General features: G+C 46.3%; 1 protein-coding gene across 4 annotated transcripts in view; it reads right to left on the bottom strand.

Moving 5' to 3' along the window:
• The window catches only part of GABRA5 (gamma-aminobutyric acid type A receptor alpha5 subunit), a 95361-nt gene extending 78531 nt beyond the window's left edge, over positions 1–16830 (bottom strand). Inside the window, exons 1-4 of one of the 4 annotated variants that reach the window (XM_018066601.1) lie at positions 16751–16805; positions 15086–15144; positions 14557–14716; positions 481–602 (exon numbers count right to left, since the gene is read on the bottom strand). In XM_018066601.1, the coding sequence (XP_017922090.1) occupies positions 481–602; positions 14557–14642 (208 nt within the window). In that variant the 5' untranslated portion in view covers positions 14643–14716; positions 15086–15144; positions 16751–16805. Of the gene's footprint in view, positions 1–480; positions 603–14556; positions 14717–15085; positions 15145–16485; positions 16689–16750 lie in introns of those variants that run through there. The other 3 variants (XM_018066602.1, XM_018066604.1, XM_018066603.1) reach the window with 3 other exon arrangements.

Raw genomic sequence — 17987 nt, 5'->3', positions numbered from 1 at the left:
AAGCATATTTTACTACTCATTTAGTTTCATCAGCTTTATAGGGTCAAAGTAAAAACTAATTATGGCTCTAGTGAAAAGTTAAACCTGTAATAGGCAACGTGTAAAGAACACTTGCACTAAATAGCGGATTTCTGAAAAGGACTTGCAGAGACAGGAGGTTATGAGGTTGATGATAAAGTATTTCCTAACACAGGGTAACTTCAGCTTCAGTATCACCTAAGAAGTGGTTTCTCTTTAAGTGGACCAGAATGGATGTTACCATTATCTGGAGAGAAAAGAGTTTTCAGGGAGATCACTTCCCCTGGCTTCTTGCATCTGGAAAATGACAACATGCAGCAGCCTTGCCACACCACCAAGTCAAACTCCTAGCAGGGAAGCCCTTTGAGGAACTGTTTGAATCACAGCAAACGTGAGCTCGAGACTGGGTGTAAGCAGAAACGTGCCTTGGGCCCGAGGGCCTCAGCCAGGGCCCACACCCACCTCCGAGCCCGGGCCTCAGTCTGTTGTCGTAACCATCCAGCAGCCCATCCAGAATCCTGGTGAATATCGTGATGTTGTCATCGGTCTCAGCTTTTACAGAGCTGGTTGGCATTTGTGAAAAGCTTTTTAACAGAGAAACAAAAGAAAGAGTTCAGACTTTCTTAATTGTTTCTTACAATTTTTTCTCAAAGTATAGAAACAGGGAATGACATGTTGACTTGTCTTGGGTAGGACAGGATATCTAAGAATGATCTCCTGTACTATCCAAGCTGTTTTGCTTACATAATCCTTATTCTTGAATATTTAAATAGCCCTAATTCTTGAACAGCCAGTCTGAGAATGCTGGCTCTGGGCTGGTCACCCATCAAATCAAACTCCATGTCTCCCAGACTCTGAAGAACTATTTGTGTTGATAGTGTAGCCATTTTTAAGACATGTTAGTCACTGCACATGGACTGGCAGAGCCTCACCCACTTGTGGGGCATTTCAGCAGTTTGGTTCAAATACAGAGAAACTGAGCCTTCATTTTGTTAGTTACTCCACTGCAATGGGCTCTGGGGTCCCGGGGGACATTAGAGCTTCTATCTAATTTGAAAGTAAGATTGGTGTGCCCACCTTTTCCTGCATTCTTGACTGGGAGCACTTGTGCTGTGAGCATTATGCCAGGACGGATTGCTGGTGAGGGACGGCGGTGGGCTTCCACACCATCAGCTCTGCTGGCACGCTCCCCTCAGTCAGAGCACAGGCCAGCTGAGCAGGAGTTGTGAAGCCCGGACTGAAAACCTCAACTTTACGTGATGCCCCAGAGCAGAGACTCGGGGAACAGAGTGTTCTGTGACCAACATGTCAACTTACAATAAGGCACTGAGCAGAGCGGGCGGACCCTTGCAGGAGGTTCACGGGAAGAATGGTCTAATTTGTACAATCCAGCAACAAACTGAGGCCTCAAAAGTCTATGTCAAAAAAAGTGCATGCCAATGGAGTGGGTGGAAATGAGAATCGGCCCTGAGCAGATCTGGGAAAAGCTGAAGAAGTTATCAGCAGGGAAAGAAAGCCACAGTCTAGATGACTGACACAGCTGAACATCATGGGCTCCACCTCAGATGTCCATCCAGTGCTACCTGTTCAGACGTGCAAATAGCAAGATGTGTGTTATTACCAAGAACCTGACCTGCCATCTGGCTCGGCTTCAAGGGGAACTCATCCAGCTGAGAGTTGGCTGTGGTCCCAACAAGTCAGCACCCCTGGTACCTGGGAGGAGAAAGGGGGCTCCTGGAGCTCCTCTGAAGTGTCACTGTGGGCCCCACTTTGCTCACAGAGTAGCTGGAGTGAAAACTGAACCTTGCCATCAGCAGGCAGTTCTCGGGGCAGCAAAGATATATGCCTGCCCCACCCGCTTCTTGAAAATTGGTCATTTTCACCGACTGTATCTAAACAGATCAACCCTCTAATGGCCTAAAGTGTCTCCCTTTTGAATGAACGACTATAATGTTCTTTGGATCTAATTTTCTCATCACCATTAAAATGCATATAGTTGAAGCTCTAACAACCTAAAATTCAGTCCTGTTAAAGACTGAATTATGTACCTTTGGAGCCCACAGACACTTTTTTTTTTTTCTTTACTCTGTGACTTAGTATTTAAAAATACTGAATTCCCTTTTCTCTGACATCCATCGTAAGTTTCACACAGGAAAACAAAGCACTCAGCCTTGAAAACCTAATGTCAGGATGAAGGGCCTTAACACTTCATCCAAATTTATGAAAGAAAGTCTGTGCACGGGCCCAGCTGAGCAACAACAGAGCAACTATTGCTCAGACTAAGTCTGGCCTCAACATCCACTTCACGTGAAGCTCACAATGATCACCACTTTGGTTACTCAATTCTAGGTTTTGTCCAAGTGTCCAATTTTTGGCTCTTTAACAGAAGAGAGATGAGAGCAGGCAAACTAGCAGAAAAAAGCTATCACCTGTATGTGAAATCTAAAATAGCCAACTGATAGAAACAGAGAGCATCCAGGGGCTGGGGTGATGGAATTTGGGAGACGTTGTTTAAGGTTACAAACCTATAACTAGAAAAAAAATAATTTGGGGGTATCTAATGCACAATGAAGTAATTCTTGTTAACAATACTATGTTATAAACTTCAAAGTTAATAACAGGCGAGATCTTGTTTCCATCACAAAAGCGAAATGACTTAATAATTAGGTGACATGACAGAGGTGTCAGCTAATGCTAAGGTGGTAATCACATTGCAATATATAAATGTATCAAATCAACATGCTACATACCCCAAATTTACACAATGTTACATATTAATTCTATCTTAATAAAAAATTAAAAAGTCACAATCAAAAAAAAAAAAAAGAAAAAGCATACCTTAATGTTTCAAGTACATTTTAAAAACTATTACATTATCTGTTGTGAAAATATTCTTAACTTATATTTGCTCTGAATAGCCTTGACTGTCAGGAGATAGAGACCATGGAGATGTCCACAGACCACTTAGTCCCATCATGTCTCCAGGAGTGCTGCCTCCTAGACACCCTTGCAGGAATTTCAGCATTTGGCCTCTTTTGCTATAACGGTTTCTTGCATTTATCTGTGGTCTTAAAAAAAAAAAAAGATGCCAGGCTGGGGATTTGCCATGATTTCTTCTCTGTATTTACTGAAGGTAGGCCCTAGGACGTCGCAAATAGTTTCTTTAGAAGTCCTGAAAAATGCCTGTCAGGGCAGGTGAGGTTCCTCTGGTGAACAACTGGAAAGTCCTCCTCAGTCCATAGATCCTTCTCAGAAACCATTCCTTTGTAAGTGGTGGTTACAAAATGCACTGTCTTCACAGCTATGGAGAGGAAGGCCTCTCCTTACTACTGAAAGCAAACGGTGTGCCAGTTTACAGGAGATTCTCAGCACGGCCTGGTGAACTTTCTCATGCATATCAAGCTGTATAACTTTTACATACTGCTTCTAACATACAGAGTGACTTCAGCTTGCTTTGTTCCATTTGGGCTAGGAAAACAAAACGACACACAAATACGAGCTGTGCCTTCAGTGAGCAATTCCATGCAGTGAGCAAATCCACAAGGCCTCCAGGTGGAAACACAAGATACCCTCAGCCCTCTGGGGTACAGGGAGCAGGCTTCAGCTTGCGTCTTCTGAGTAAAACCAAAGAGCTCTGCCGGCCCTCAGGTCAGCTGTGAGTACACGGCCACTTCTAAGGCAAGCTGAAGGCTCTGTTCTTGCGGGGAGCAGATTCTGTGAACCAAGACTAGATGCATTATTTCTGAGAACAATTTTATATAAAATAGAAATCCTTGAAAAATGTGGCAATTTTCCCTTCAGTATCAGGATTAATAAACTAGGTTGTCTGAAAATTTGAACCATTTTCTTATAGTTAGTACATGTTTTCTATAAATAATGTCCATGAAACAGCTGCTACATTTTCATATTACTGATGTTCCAGAAAAGGGACAATAAAGGAAATATAGATCCAACCACTCATGTTAAAACATCCTCATTTTTTACATCTTCTATACAAAAGGCACAAGGACTCGATCCCTAAGCTTGAACACTGAGCCCCACGTTCCAGGCTGAGGAGGGAAATGATGGTTGGGACATGGGCAGGGACACAAATGGGACCTGACGCTCAGGTGGTGGACAGACTTCCTCAGATGCCATGAATGGCCCCTGCCAGGTCTAAAGGTCTGGGTCTTTCAGGGACTTCCGACGAGGTGGAGTAGAGAATAGGCAGCCATAAAATGTGGTGCACTGATGGGTTTATTTCACATAGAGTTTTCAGAACAAAAAATATGCGTGACTCTAGGAAGCCTCAACTCTAGTAATTGTGCAAATTTCCCACCTGTCTCTGTGGTCTTACCTCTGGTGTCTTCAGGGCATTTGAATCTGTGACTTTTGCATTAGCTTCTTCTGATTTCTAGACCCTGGAGACTCGGCCTTAGGAGGAATGGGCACTGGTATTTTTTAAGGTCCCCAAGTGATCTTCATGTGAAGTCAGAGGGGAGAGGGACTGTTTTAAGACTAGAGAGCTAAGTCGGAAACAGGCTGCTCTGTGAACCAGCTGCCAGAGCGACTCCAAATGACCCCAGAGAGCAGCTCTCTCATCACGTCTTCACAGACGTTCACTATCCCAGCAGCTCAGCCCAGCAAAGGCACTGTGGGTGTCTGCCATGTGCCCGGCATTGTGGTGGGAACTGTGACGATGACAAAGGTGGCACACCTAACCTTTGGATCTAAAAGAATGGGCCATGCTCCCAGAGGATTCCTGAAGAACATGATTGCTTCAGGAGTCTTAAATGCAGGGCGTCCTAGGACCCAGAAGTAGAGGGATCAAGCTTTGTATGAGGCCAGAAGAAAGGAGAGCAGACCTGAGCCTTTGAGCATGAAGATCAGGCCTCAAGCCAAAGGAAGGGGTCTGAGTAGAGGCACTAAGAAAAAATGCTGGTAGATTGGGATAGATGTATACACATTATTATATATAAAACAGATAACTAATAAGGACCTACTGTATAGCAAGGTAAATTCTATTCAATATTCTGTGATGACCTATATGAGAGAAGAATCTATAAAAGAGTAGATATATGTATAACTGATTCACTTTGCTGTACAGCAGAAACTAACACAAGATTGTAAATCGACTATCAGTTCAGTTCAGTTCAGTTGCTCAGTCATGTCCAACTCTTTGAGACCCCATGAATTGCAGCACGCCAGGCCTCCCTGTCCATCACCAACCCCTAGAGTTCACTCAGACTCACGTCCATCGAGTCAGTGATGCCATCCAGCCATCTCATCCTCTGTCGTCCTCTTCTCCTCCTGCCCCCAATCCCTCCCAGCATCAGAGTCTTTTCCAATGAGTCAACTCTTCTCATGAGGTGGCCAAAGTACTGCAGTTTCAGCTTTAGCATCATTCCTTCCAAAGAAATCCCAGGGCTGATCTCCTTCAGAATGGACTGGTTGGATCTCCTTGCAGTCCAAGGAACTCTCAAGAGTCTTCTCCAACACCACAGTTCAAAAGCATCAATTCTTCCCCCCCCCGCCCCCCCGCCATGTTCATGTTTGGGAACGCATGTAAGAATTAAAGATTTTAAAATTTAAAAAATAAAAAACTAAAAAATAAAAAACAAACAAAAAAAGCATCAATTCTTTGGTGCTCAGCCTTCTTCACAGTCCAACTCTCACATCCATACATGATCACAGGAAAAACCATAGCCTTGACTAGACGGACCTTAGTCGGCAAAGTAACGTCTCTGCTTTTGAATATGCTATCTAGGTTGGTCATAACTTTTCTTCCAAGGAGTAAGCATCTTTTAATTTCATGGCTGCAGTCACCATCTGCAGTGATTTTGGAGCCCCCCAAAATAAAGTCTGACACCAATCGACGATACTCTAATAAAAATTATAAAAAAAAAAAAGAAAAATATTGACATTTGCAGTGGGCATGTAAGAACCCTAGTGAGAAGAGCCCTGTGTGGGGGTTCATATTCATGTGACAAGCTCCACCTGCAGGATCTGGCCTGAAGGTGGTGGGAAAGGCAAAGCACCTCAACAGGCTCATTGTCTTTCCGTGTGGCCCCAGGCACCTGGGGGATGATGGGCTTATCAGAGGTAAGACTGGAGGTGGAGAGGCCCAGTGCTCAGGCCACGCAGGGCTGTACAGGTGGGATGGACAGGCCATTAGCAGGGTTTCTGACGCGAGCTGGGGAGGAATGCGGAGGGAGTAATCTGAATGCAACGGGACAAGGATCCCAAGAAAGCTTTCTCCAAAACCAGGTATCAGGGTGGGTGAAACCTGCAGTAGAATCCATGCATTACTCTGAAAGAGGAGAGTTGTATTAGTCATCAAATCTAAGACTCTTTTTGTTTCTGAGGAAACTTTACTCCAACGTAACTTTTCTATCAGTATGAATGTCTCTACCAGCAATAATAACACTACGCAGCAGAGTCCATCTTTAAAGGTGTTTCACTTTACCAAGTGATGCTTGATGATGCCTCCTTATTTCAGTATTTTAAATGGTTCAAGTTGAACAGTTTTGTCATCACTTCTGGGGAAGAAAAATCTTTTGAGTCTCGTACCACAAATGGTGCTATTGATGGCAATATGCGATGCATTTCTTGTGATCTCTGCTTATGCTGACAGTCATTTTCGATTTCCATAAAATGGCATAGATAATTGCATCTGCAGACCAGCTTTAATGTGAACGTACTTTGGGACTTGAACAGAATTGCTTTTAAGCAGCAGCTTATCTGTCTTCTTGAACTGCATTTCTTTCTGCATTCTTTCTCCAGTATATAGTTACTTCTGAGAAAAGAATCTTCAGTTTATTCCTTCATTACTTTAAGCTCACTAAATAAGTACCTCTAAATGGCACTGTTTTGTGATGTTTTCCTCAAATTTCCATTACACACCACTTTAGTTAACCATGCTAAAATATGTAAAATTTTAAAAATATCATGGTGGATATAACCAGACATGAAAATAAAACTCGAGTTTCCAATTAAATTGCTTCCTCTTATGATGGAAAATATGGACTGATTGGCACGTGTGCTTTATGTGGATAAAGTTGTGCCCATAAAGCTTTATGCCAGAACTCTTAGGTGGCTTCCACGTCAAAAGTGCCCCTGGTCCTGCCCATCACCTCTCTAGACAGAGCTCAAGTCCACCACACCCTTGGACACCACCCTTCATGTAGATGTTCCACTCCTGTCCCCACGACTGCAGCCTGGTTCAGAATCCTACAACCCGCAAGGTAGGACCCAGGTGCCTGCCTTACCGGCAACACCCCCGTCATCTGACCCCAGACTTCCGGAGTCTCATCCCCTTCCTTTCCCCCAGCCACACTGGATGCTCCACAAATGTGGTTATAAAGCACATGAATCATCCCAGTGCTTATTACACGTGGGTCTCCCTTCCTCCCTAACCATTCCCATCAGTAATTACATCAGGTCTTTGAAAAGTCTCTCATTCACCCTATATGCCATTTCAGGTATTGCTCCATCCTAAGCCTCTCGTCTGAAGAGAGGCCCTCTCACTGAAGATCTCTCTCCTCAAAGGTCTCTGCTGTCACTCTGCCCTGCTCTTGCCCCCGCCTCACCCAGGATCCCAGTGAAATCCTCTGCGGCTGCTCCTCCCAGTGCCAAAACTGTGGGTCCAGTCTCAGTCCTCAGCTGAGCCCATCCCCTTCTTACAGTGCAAGACTCAACCTCTTCTTATCTTCCCCTGCCTCTTCTCCTTAAACCTGGCATTTCCCAGGGCTGTCTAGAGACACTCCTTCAGTCTAAACTCAATCTCTAATTGATCCCATTCAATCTAATGGCTTTAAATCTCTCTCAAGTTCATGTCTCCAGTCCCAAACTCTCTCTCTCTCTCTGAGTCCAGACATGTATGCCCAATGGCCTGCCTGGCCACTTAGATATCTAACAAAGCTTGCACAGGTCCAGAACTGCACTGATAATTCTCAGCGGCCTCCTCCCCTCTGTCTCTTCCAGCTCAACAACAGCCTATTGAACCCACCGCCTTTTCAGGTGTTTGTTCATGTCCATGGCAGCCCATCAACTGATCCCGCTGCCCAAAACACCCCTCCCCTGGGGCACCGCCTTTGCCTCTTGATTGCCTTTCCCGGCCCTTCCTTTACTAAGCCTCCCCACCCAGACTCTTGAGTTCACTCTCCACTTATAGCCAGAGTCAGCTTTATTGTTTGTAATTCTACTGTCAAGTCTCAGTGGGATCAGATTTCACTCTTCAAGGCCAACTGCTTATCCCAATGCTACCCCGCATGGCCTACAGATGATCTGACTATCCCCCACCCACGCTGCCTCTCTGGCCCTGCCTCCCACCAACCTTCCCAGTCCTCAAGCTGGCCTCTTCAGTCACCCTGCCTCTGCTGCTCCTCTCGACTGTCCGATCATTGCTACCAAGACAGGCTCATTCTTCAGACATCTGCTTGAGTACATCTCCCAGCACACTCACTACCTCCTACTCTGATTTACTCTTCACTGCAATCCATGTGACCCAATTGATAAGTACGTGTTTACTTACTGCACCAGAAGGAGCCCTCCTGGAAGGTAGGCTTTGCTCTGCCCATCACAGGATCTCAGCACCTAGGACAGTGCCTGGCATGTAGGAAGGACTCAAGAGACCCTGACGTAGCTGCAGGGCACCATCCTGCAGAATGCCCAAACCCCGATCCAGAACCTATAACTGGATGTGCACCCTTATACAGAAGGGAGACTCTGCCAATGGGACTAACCTTGTGGACTTTGCTGTGCCCCGCCCATGAGTCTAGCAAACCTTGGCGCTTCTTGGTCACAATACCCAGAAAGACAGTGCTAGCCTGGACTTAGCACTCCCTTCTTACCTGGCCGTGTTTCAGCATTTAGCACACATGCATTTACCCTTCACATCAACCCTGTGGCATAGGATCTGTTATTACTTTCACTTGGAGATTAGGAAACTTGAGTTGCAGGCAGGCTTAGTAACTGCTGCCACAAAGAACAGCTTCACTGTCCTCTGTCAAAACGATACCTACATCCCTGAAGTAGGAACTGAATTGATTATGGAGTGATGGCCCAATTTCTTCCTGTGGTTAAAAGTGAAAATGAACTGCTCGTGGGTTTCATTTATTTTTAGGTTTGCCTTTTGATCTTGAGATAAATTGTTAAATAAATACAAATAAAACAGAATTTTCAATGAACTGCTAAAGCCTGTTTCATTGTATATCTTAATTTTCCTATAACATGGTTCCCTCTCTATTACATCATATTTCATAGTATATATTTTGCATTTGATTTTATTCAGGCTATGAAAGACTATCTTTAGAGCAGTGCTATTTGAGTTCTGGGTTAGAATATTCCAATGTACAGATTTCCCCCATTCTATCCCTTTTCGTTGCAGCTGAAATATCCAGACATTCTGGAGAAGGTCCTGCATTGATGGTGCAGGCTCAGGCCCTGGAGATGGACCCTGACTTTCCCACTTTTCAATGATGAAACTTAGACATGTTTCTCTGTATTCTTTCACCTTCACTCTTTTCACCTACAGAGAGAGGATTCTGTGAAAATTAAACAGTACATTTCTTTTGAAAATGCATTCTGGAAATGAAGACGCACTCATGTAAGCACTTATAAGTATTGTTGCTGCCCCTAGAATTCTACTTTTGAATCTAATATTTTCCTTTGAAATTTCACACCAATTAAAATATGCACGCTATGCAATTGTACCTTTGTAAAAAAAAAAAATCCAAACACCTACACTCTCCTTCGCCCCTTGAACCAAGCCAGTTACTCATCTTGGAGCTGATGGCCAGAGCAGGGCTGGCTGGGTCGACTCTGGCTGACTGTCCATCTAAGCTTTGCTTAGCAGTTTTAAGTTTCTAAGCAGGTAATCTGGAAGTATTTTGTTTTGGTGCCTTAAGAAAATGTTGGCCTTACTCTGTAGCAGGGTCTTAGTCAGGCTTTCCTGGAATGTAGAAGACCCCAGTTCAATTCTGGGTCAGGAAGATCTGCTGGAGAAGGGATAGGCTACCCTTTCCAGTATTCTTGGGCTTCCCTGGTGGCTCAGATGGTAAAGAATCCACCTGCAATGCGGGACACTTGGGTTTGACCCCTGGGTCGAAGGGAAGATCCCCTAGAGGAGGAAATGGCCACCCACTCCAATATTCTTGCTTGGAAAATCCCTATGGACAGAGGAGCCTGGTGGGTTACAGTCCATGCGGTCGCAAAGAGCTGGACACAACTGAGTGACTAAGCACAGCACAGCACAGGGTCTTAGTCACCTGAAATGTTTACTATATGCAAGGTCTCTGGCTATCCCTGCAGCCTCCACATAAGTGCCTCCTCACCTGTGAGTGTCCTATCTGCTTCACAGCACTTCTCTGTGGTTTTATAATTGTCATGATGACCATCAGTCCTGGTCTTGTGACTCTACAGTAACAAGCAGGAAGAACTTTCCATATGGGAATTTCCCTCTTGCCATTTAAAAAGACATCGTGAGTACGTGAATGACTCAGAGAGAGTGCACTTTCTGCTCTAGTTAAGAGAAGAGAACTGTCCTTGAGAACGTGTATGAGCAGGCCCTCTTGATGAAACCAACAGTCCCAGTTAGCATGTTTGTGTAGACAGATAAAGAACCTTATCTGTTCCTTTTCTTAAGCTAGTTCTACAAGAACCTGCCTATAATTGCCAATTATAGAATAGTGTTTTCCAAAGGCTATTTGAATTATAGCTCCCATGTGATAAAATTCTAATGCATTTTTTACTTTCTAATAGATAAACCTCTAAACAGTGTTTAATATTACTAAATGAATGGAATCAGATTTCACCATATTATTGAGTTGATAATCCTCAAATTTATCTTGCAATTATCACTGATCTGATCAAGTCTGAAAAGTATGATTTCTCAGATGATGATAAAGTAACTTCAGATTAAATTATGTTTGATGCAAACATCGTTTCTGTGCTGGTGTCTTTATACCATGTATGTGTCATTACTGATTAAAATAACTATAACGCCTCCAATTATGCCATGCCTCTGAATGCGACATCACACAAGGCCGACAGTCAGATATGTCTCTGCTCTGTTATACACTTGACTCATGCTCTGTTATATAACTTAAAACTAACAGAAGAATTACAAAGGCTACTGAAAATGAGCTACTGGTGGCTCTGATCAAATTCAGAAAATAAAAGGGAGAAGACATGAGACTCATATTTTCAAAGCAATTTCACCGCATCTTATATAATCACCAAATACATTTTACTCATCACATATAAATTTCCTGATTGCCAGATCCACATGCTTTTCACAAACAGTGTATGATTTTGTATTGCACAGAAGCACAAGCGTCCTGCCTCTTTCCTCTGCTCTCTGACTGAGAGCAGTTTCCTATCACGCTCTTTAACCTTCACCAGTTGTCTGATTTTCTTTATGTATTTACAGGGATCCACATTTCTTCTGTCCCACAATGTGCAAATTACAGCCTTTCATGCTTCCCTGTTCACCTTTCTTTAGAACAAAATCACATAAACTCTTTCTTTGAAGGAAGATAACAGAGCTTACCAAGCTCTTTTTTTCTGTAATCTCAGAATGGAAAATTCTCTCTACCCTGATGCAGAGAATTCCTTTCAAAATTATGTCCCCTTCCTCTATAGGTCAGTCTAACTAAGACCTTCCACGCAAACCATGTGAAGTCAAGACGAGAACCCCAGGACCACCCAGCAGGTTCCCTCTGAGGAGGGCTGAGGACAGAACCCCAGCACAATCAGCATGGTAAACCCACCAGTAGCCATCTTTTCCTCCCATCTCCCTGACTGTAAGCCAGGGCTAACGATGCTCAGCTCCTAAATGTCCTCTAAAACAGACAACGTAACAATAGTCACTTCATATTGCAATAGATATTATTTTGTCAAGATTTTAAATCAAATAAGTGTTCTGAAACTTTTCTTTGCAATTTGACAAAAGTATTCTTAAGCTCATTTACAGTAATAACCAAGTGAGAAGAGCCTTGTATAAAAAGGGAAATCGATAGGGCCTTGTGCCCCTAGACGTCAAGATGCTCTCTGCTGAAAACCATACCCTACTTGACTTCCCACTTTGCTACAGATCTTGGTCCCCAGAAGCAACTGGATGCCCAAAACCAAGAGCTAAAAGCACTCAGGGGAGCTGAGTAAAATTCCACTTACAGAAATATCTTCTAATAGAAATGAACTCAAATACTTAAAGCAATTGTAGGACGGGTATGTTCACAGATATGTAGAAAAACAACACAATCTGAAACAATGCAAACGCCCCTAATTAGGGAAGTAGCCCATGACAAAGCATTTATGCACTGCAATACACTTGCCCATTTTACATCATACATTTTAAGACTTTGTGGTAACAAAGTATTGGTGTGAACAAAGCACAAAAATTACAGAACTGAAAACACAGTATGATCCCAACTGTGTAAAGCTAGGCATAGAAGCAAGGGGAAGAAACACACCAGAATGGGAAGGATAATTATATCTGTGTGGTGGAATTAAGGATATTTTTCTTTTTCACATACTATTCTGGGTCTCATTAATTTCTGCAGTTAGTAGGTGTCATTTTAGGATGGACTATTAAACTTATATCTGACAGGTTCAAAACTTCTCCAACAAACTAACTGTCTAAGGAGATTAAGGGGTATTCTACTACTTGTTCTGTATTAGCTTCTAGAAACTAAGAGTTATCTCTCTATTTTGAAGATGACCTCAGAAAGTCATCAAATTGAGTAAGAAATCAAGTACAGTTGCTTCTAATGGCCAAACTCCATACGCACATTTTTTCATACTTCAGACTTTCATCCACCAGGTAAGCGTAATACGTTCTTGACTATAGAATATGCAGATTCACAGAATTATATTCGACTAAAATCTTAGGGAAAAAATACATGTTTCCAATCCTACCATATTTCTTACATCTGAAATATTGATAAATGTATGCAATATATCAGTAAGCAAACTACTTACCTAATGTACTAACTTGGAAATTTAAAATATTGTGTCTGATTTCACTTCTAAACACACTTCTCATGCAGGAGGGATGTATGCAGGATGTATGTGGGAACACTGCGGTTAAATCCTAGAAGATTTAGCAGCAGGGAGAGCCCTTGGAAGGGAAGATATTCACTGAACAGATAAGGAAACCAAAGGCACAGGTAGGGAAGTACCCCTTCAAGACAAGCAGCAAGGTAAGAATAACAACCGACACTCTGTCCCGAGGGAACGCCCTGACTGGCTAGGAGGCTAGGGCATGGGTTGCACGCACACTCTGTCCCCTTCACGGTGCTGAGGGCCAGACAAGTCTCTGATGGAGCTGAAACACGGCCCCATGCCGTCATGTACCAGCCACACACCTGAGGAGGGCCACAGACCTCTCTCTCTCTGCTTTCTCGTCTGTACAGACCTGGGAATGTCAGAAGTACAGAAAATGTCCTGAGAACAAAGAGAGAGGGTCATGGACTTTGGAGGGGCCTCCTTCCTGCTGACTCGTGGGGATGTACTGCAGAGCCACTGTGCCCTGTAGATGCCTCCATGATTCACACAAGGGCAACCTTCACCACTGATTTTCACATAAGGGGTGTTTGGCGACTTTTGTCCTAAAATTTAACTTCTTAATTACACTCCACCAACTTTAAGTTGGGGTCTCCCTGCTGGCTCAGGGGTAAAGAGCCCGCCTGCCGAGACAGGAGACACAGGTTCAATCCCTGGGTGGGAAAGATCCACTGGAGAAGGAAATTGCAACCCACTCCAGTATTCTTGCCTGGAGAATCCCATGGACAGAGGAGCCTCACGGGCTATGGTTCAAGGGGTTGCAAAGAGTCGGATATGACTTAGCGAATAAACACACCACCAACTTCAAGTTACAGTCCTTGGGATTAGCCAGAACAATTTTGGGAAGAAGAGGACAGAGTCAGCACCTCATAAGAAGTTTGTCAGGACCCTGGGTTATCACTAGTTTGATGAAAAACTATTAGAATCAGTACACTGATACTAAAGGCCAAGATGAAAGAGCTTAAAGGCACTGGTAACACCAAACGCCCTGGGGTCCTGCACATCATCAGACACATGCAGTTTCTGGTATCTGCATTTGCATTCCGATGGCCACAGTTCAAGGCCTTTGGCTCAAGTCAGGACCACGCAAGTCCTTGTCAGAACTAAGGACAACAATCCTTAGTTTGTTTGGAACTAAGGACGACAAAGAATGTTGCCCACTGCTTTGTCCAACAAGCAATAAATGTCCTTCATGCAGGTCAGCTTTTGAATCTTGCTTTAACTTGAGTGGGAGGAAACACAGCTTACTCTGAAACCATCTTTGGCTTCCACTTCTGAAAACATAATCTGCCTCTTTTCTTTAACTGACTTCAGAGACCTTACACTTGGAGCAGGCTTGCTCAGAATTAAGCGTAGGGGAAGGCAAGGACTCTGATAAGTCTGTGGGACTGCAAAGGTGGCCAATGAGGGTTTGCTGATATACTGCTCAGCAAAGTTTCTAAAAGGTATATGCGCCCTGAAAATTGTAAAATCAAAGCATAGATGATAACTTACCCAAAGTGACTGGCTAAGTTCATGGAAATACAAAAGAGAAGGAGGTTTTTGATCATGATAAAGCTAGAGAACATTCCATTGTCCATTCCCAGTAAGAATAACAGCTGAAGCAGATGAATTGGGAAGAATAGCTATTCCTTTCTCCACCTTGATCTTGAAGCTGAAAGGGGAAAAAACAAACATGAACGTTGTCATGAAACAGTTCCTAGAATCAAATCACACTGCCAACACACACAATTCATAAAGAAAGGAGCCGGGCTGTCCTTGTCCATCACAGCTCCATATCAGGAACTATCTGTGTTCACTAGCCAGTAAGTTGGGGTGTAAAAAGAAATTACAGTAGGCTTGATTTTCACCTTTACTCAGGGTGTGGAATCATTCTCCTAATTTACCTTTCCCATGTCGCAAATTCTTTGTTTGACTTTTTCCATGTGATCAAATGACCCTCTAGTCCTATTATTAGAATCAATGCCTGAAGTTATCTAACTGTATTTTACATCTGTCAAATCCACAAGTGGAATAATTTTACCTTTCTGAAATATTTGCCACACGTCAAAGCCAGCAAGCTACTCCTTGTTCTGCAAGGTGCTATGAGAAAGTATGTGGAAAGAGGGGAAAAAAAGGCACATTTAAACAGGTCTTCTGCAAGATCACAATATAAGAATTGCTTATAAAAGAAGGCTGCCACTTTCTCAGCAATCTGTCCCCATGACTAAAGAACTTAGTAATCACTGCATTTTGGAAAGTCTCTCGGCTCTGGGTTATATGGTGGGCCCTAATTAATGCATTTGAAATCCAAGCAGGCACAAGCCCTGGGCTTTGCAACTAACCCTAGAGAAGGGATATATTTCTCAATATGCGCATAACGCAAATGGATAGACATCATAAAGGAGCACAGCGTGTTCAAAAGCAACATTTTCCCGAGGAGACCCCAGGCCAACTCCGGAAGAGAGAAACACACAACAGGTACTTCCACCTCCGAAACCAAGGCCCTCGAGTCGAGAAAGGCAGGGCGGGGATTGCCTGGGTGCGTCCAGGGGCTGCTCCCCAAACCCGGGCCGGAGTCCCGGCGGCAAGCACGCGGCGCTGCATGCGGGAAACCCGGGCGGCACCTCCTGCCGCCCTCAGCCTGGTGACAGTCTGGACCAGGCTTTGGGGGACTCGGGACCCCTAAAGACAGCCTGGCTCCCACGGTCCCGGGACCGCCGCGGGGGCTCGCGGGCGCGGGGGTGGCACTGCAGAGCTGCAGCCTCCGCGCCCGGGCGCCCGCGGCCGGGTAGAGTCGGCCGCCCGCCCGGTCCGCAGCGGCGCTCCCAGAGCCACCCGTTTGCCCACCCTCCCCGGCTCGCTTCTGGCCCCGGCAGACCTGCCCTTGCTGCCGCCCCGGGTCCGAGCGGAGCGTCCTGCCGCGCGGCGCTTTCCTCCTCGGCCCGGAGCGCGCGGTGCAGCGTCGGCTCCGTGTCTGCCGGCCTCGAGCCGCCAGAGCGACCCGCTCGCGCCCCCGCCCCCAGTCTCGAGCCTGAGCCCGCGCCCACCCTGCAGGAAGCGCCCAGCCCGCCGCGCCTCGGAGCCCGGCGGCCGGCGGGGCCCCCGGGGGGCGTTTTCGGCCCTCGGCTCCGATGACCGCGGCGGGAGCCTCGTGCCCCAGTTCCTACCGGCAGGTCCGTGGGTCCTGCGCCCCGGCGCCCCGTCCGGCGGCGCCGCGCTGCTCTGGACGCCCCTGCCCTCCCGCGGGTGGTTGCGCCTCCGCAGTCGCCGGGGGAAAGTTTGCGCTCCCGGCCGCCCGCGGCGCCCCGCCTGCCTCCACCGCCCTCCCCGAGCCAGGCAGCCTCGAGGAGAGGCAAGCGGGCCGAGCCGGGGCCGCTTGCCCTCCCGCCGCCGCCTGCAGCTCCTGACCCCACGGCCCCGGTCCAGCGCGCCCGGGCTTACCCCGCGCGCCGGCCCGGGAAGGCGAGCCGTCGGCGAGGGCGCATCCTCCTCCCCCGTCTGCTCTCCCCGGCTGGCAGGCGCGGAGGCCGGTGCGGCGTCACCGCCCCATGCCGCCAGCGCGAACTTCCCCGGTGCTCCCGGGCCGAGCGCCTCGGGCACCCCCGCGCTCCCGCCGCCGCCCTGCGGCTCAGCTCCGCGCCCGAGGCCGCGCGCCGCCCCGCTGCAGAGCCCCCGGCGCCCCCGGCGCGCCGGCGCGCGCTCTCACCTCGCCCGAGCGCTACATGTCGGCTCCGGCTCTGAGAAACGCTCCTCTGCCGAGGCGCTCCGGTAGAGGCCGCCAGACTCTCACCAAACGCGCCCTGGCCCCGGGCCGGTTGCGAGGAAGGGCGGGGGGGCACGTTCGGGGTCCCCGGCTTGGCCAGCTCTGGGACAGGCCACGATTCTGATGAAGTTTCTTGGTAGCCTGCGGGAGTGTATCGGTGCCTCGTGTCCCTCTCCTTAGGGCTGAGATGGAAAGGGGGTGTCCAGGCAGGCGCCGAAGGCCGGGGCGGCGAGAGCTTTCCTGTCTCAGGACCAGCCCTGAGCGCCTTCTGGCCGGGCCTAAGTCCTGCCTCAGTCCTGCACGCAGGCCCCTGTGTCTGCAGCTCCTACTCTCCATAGAAAGAAACTGGCCTCTGAGGCTACTTTTTAAAAAATTGTAATTCATTGCTATGGGAAGGAAAGTCAGTAAAATGGATTAATTAGAATTAAACGCTTACCTAATTGCTCTGTACATTTGGGGAGGCTGGGAAGTTCCCTTTCTGGACAAGAAGCCTTCTTGTCAGAGACAAGAGGACTTAGGGTCTGCAGACTTGTGAGTGGGTATCGGACGTGAATTCTGCTGTAGGGCGTTACCTCCCGCACCCACGAACACGTGAAATTTCATTATTGCGGTCATGTTCGTCTCTGCCTCAGCGTGCCTACCTTGAGTGCTGAGGCTGGCTGGCACAAAAGACGCTTGGGCAGGATAGGGAAGCAAAGCAAGCACAGTTCTGGTTTTAAGATGGCAGCGTCTGTTTTCCTCCGGACCGGATGCCTCTTGGCTATGAGAACACCCAGGGGGAGATGTTCAATATTTAAATAAACCCAGCAAGAACCTGATGGGCAGTGTATTATCATTTCTGTGTTTTTTGTCGTACTCTGACAAAAGACAAAGGAAGACTTTGAGAGTCAGTCAAAAGACTGACTGAATTGTTTACAGTCACTCTTAACAAGAATAATTGTGAGAAGGGCAAATTTCTAACTCTCCTCCAGAAAAGATCTTTAATCATTCAATGTGTGAAGTCACACTATCCTTAGTTATGTTTAATACAACGCAGTCCAAATCTAAGCTAACTGCTGGCACTTTTGCACGTGCCAAAAATTCTAAGATTTTCTAAAAATAGCAGCTTCTAGATATATTTCAGAAATAGGACTTAAAAATACATAAATGTTCCAAATATAAGGTGTTATTCTGAGTATAC

Source organism: Capra hircus, chromosome 21 (genome assembly GCF_001704415.2).
Source record: "Capra hircus breed San Clemente chromosome 21, ASM170441v1, whole genome shotgun sequence".
NCBI lineage: Eukaryota > Metazoa > Chordata > Mammalia > Artiodactyla > Bovidae > Capra > Capra hircus.
This window is presented reverse-complemented; position numbering and strand designations above follow the sequence as displayed.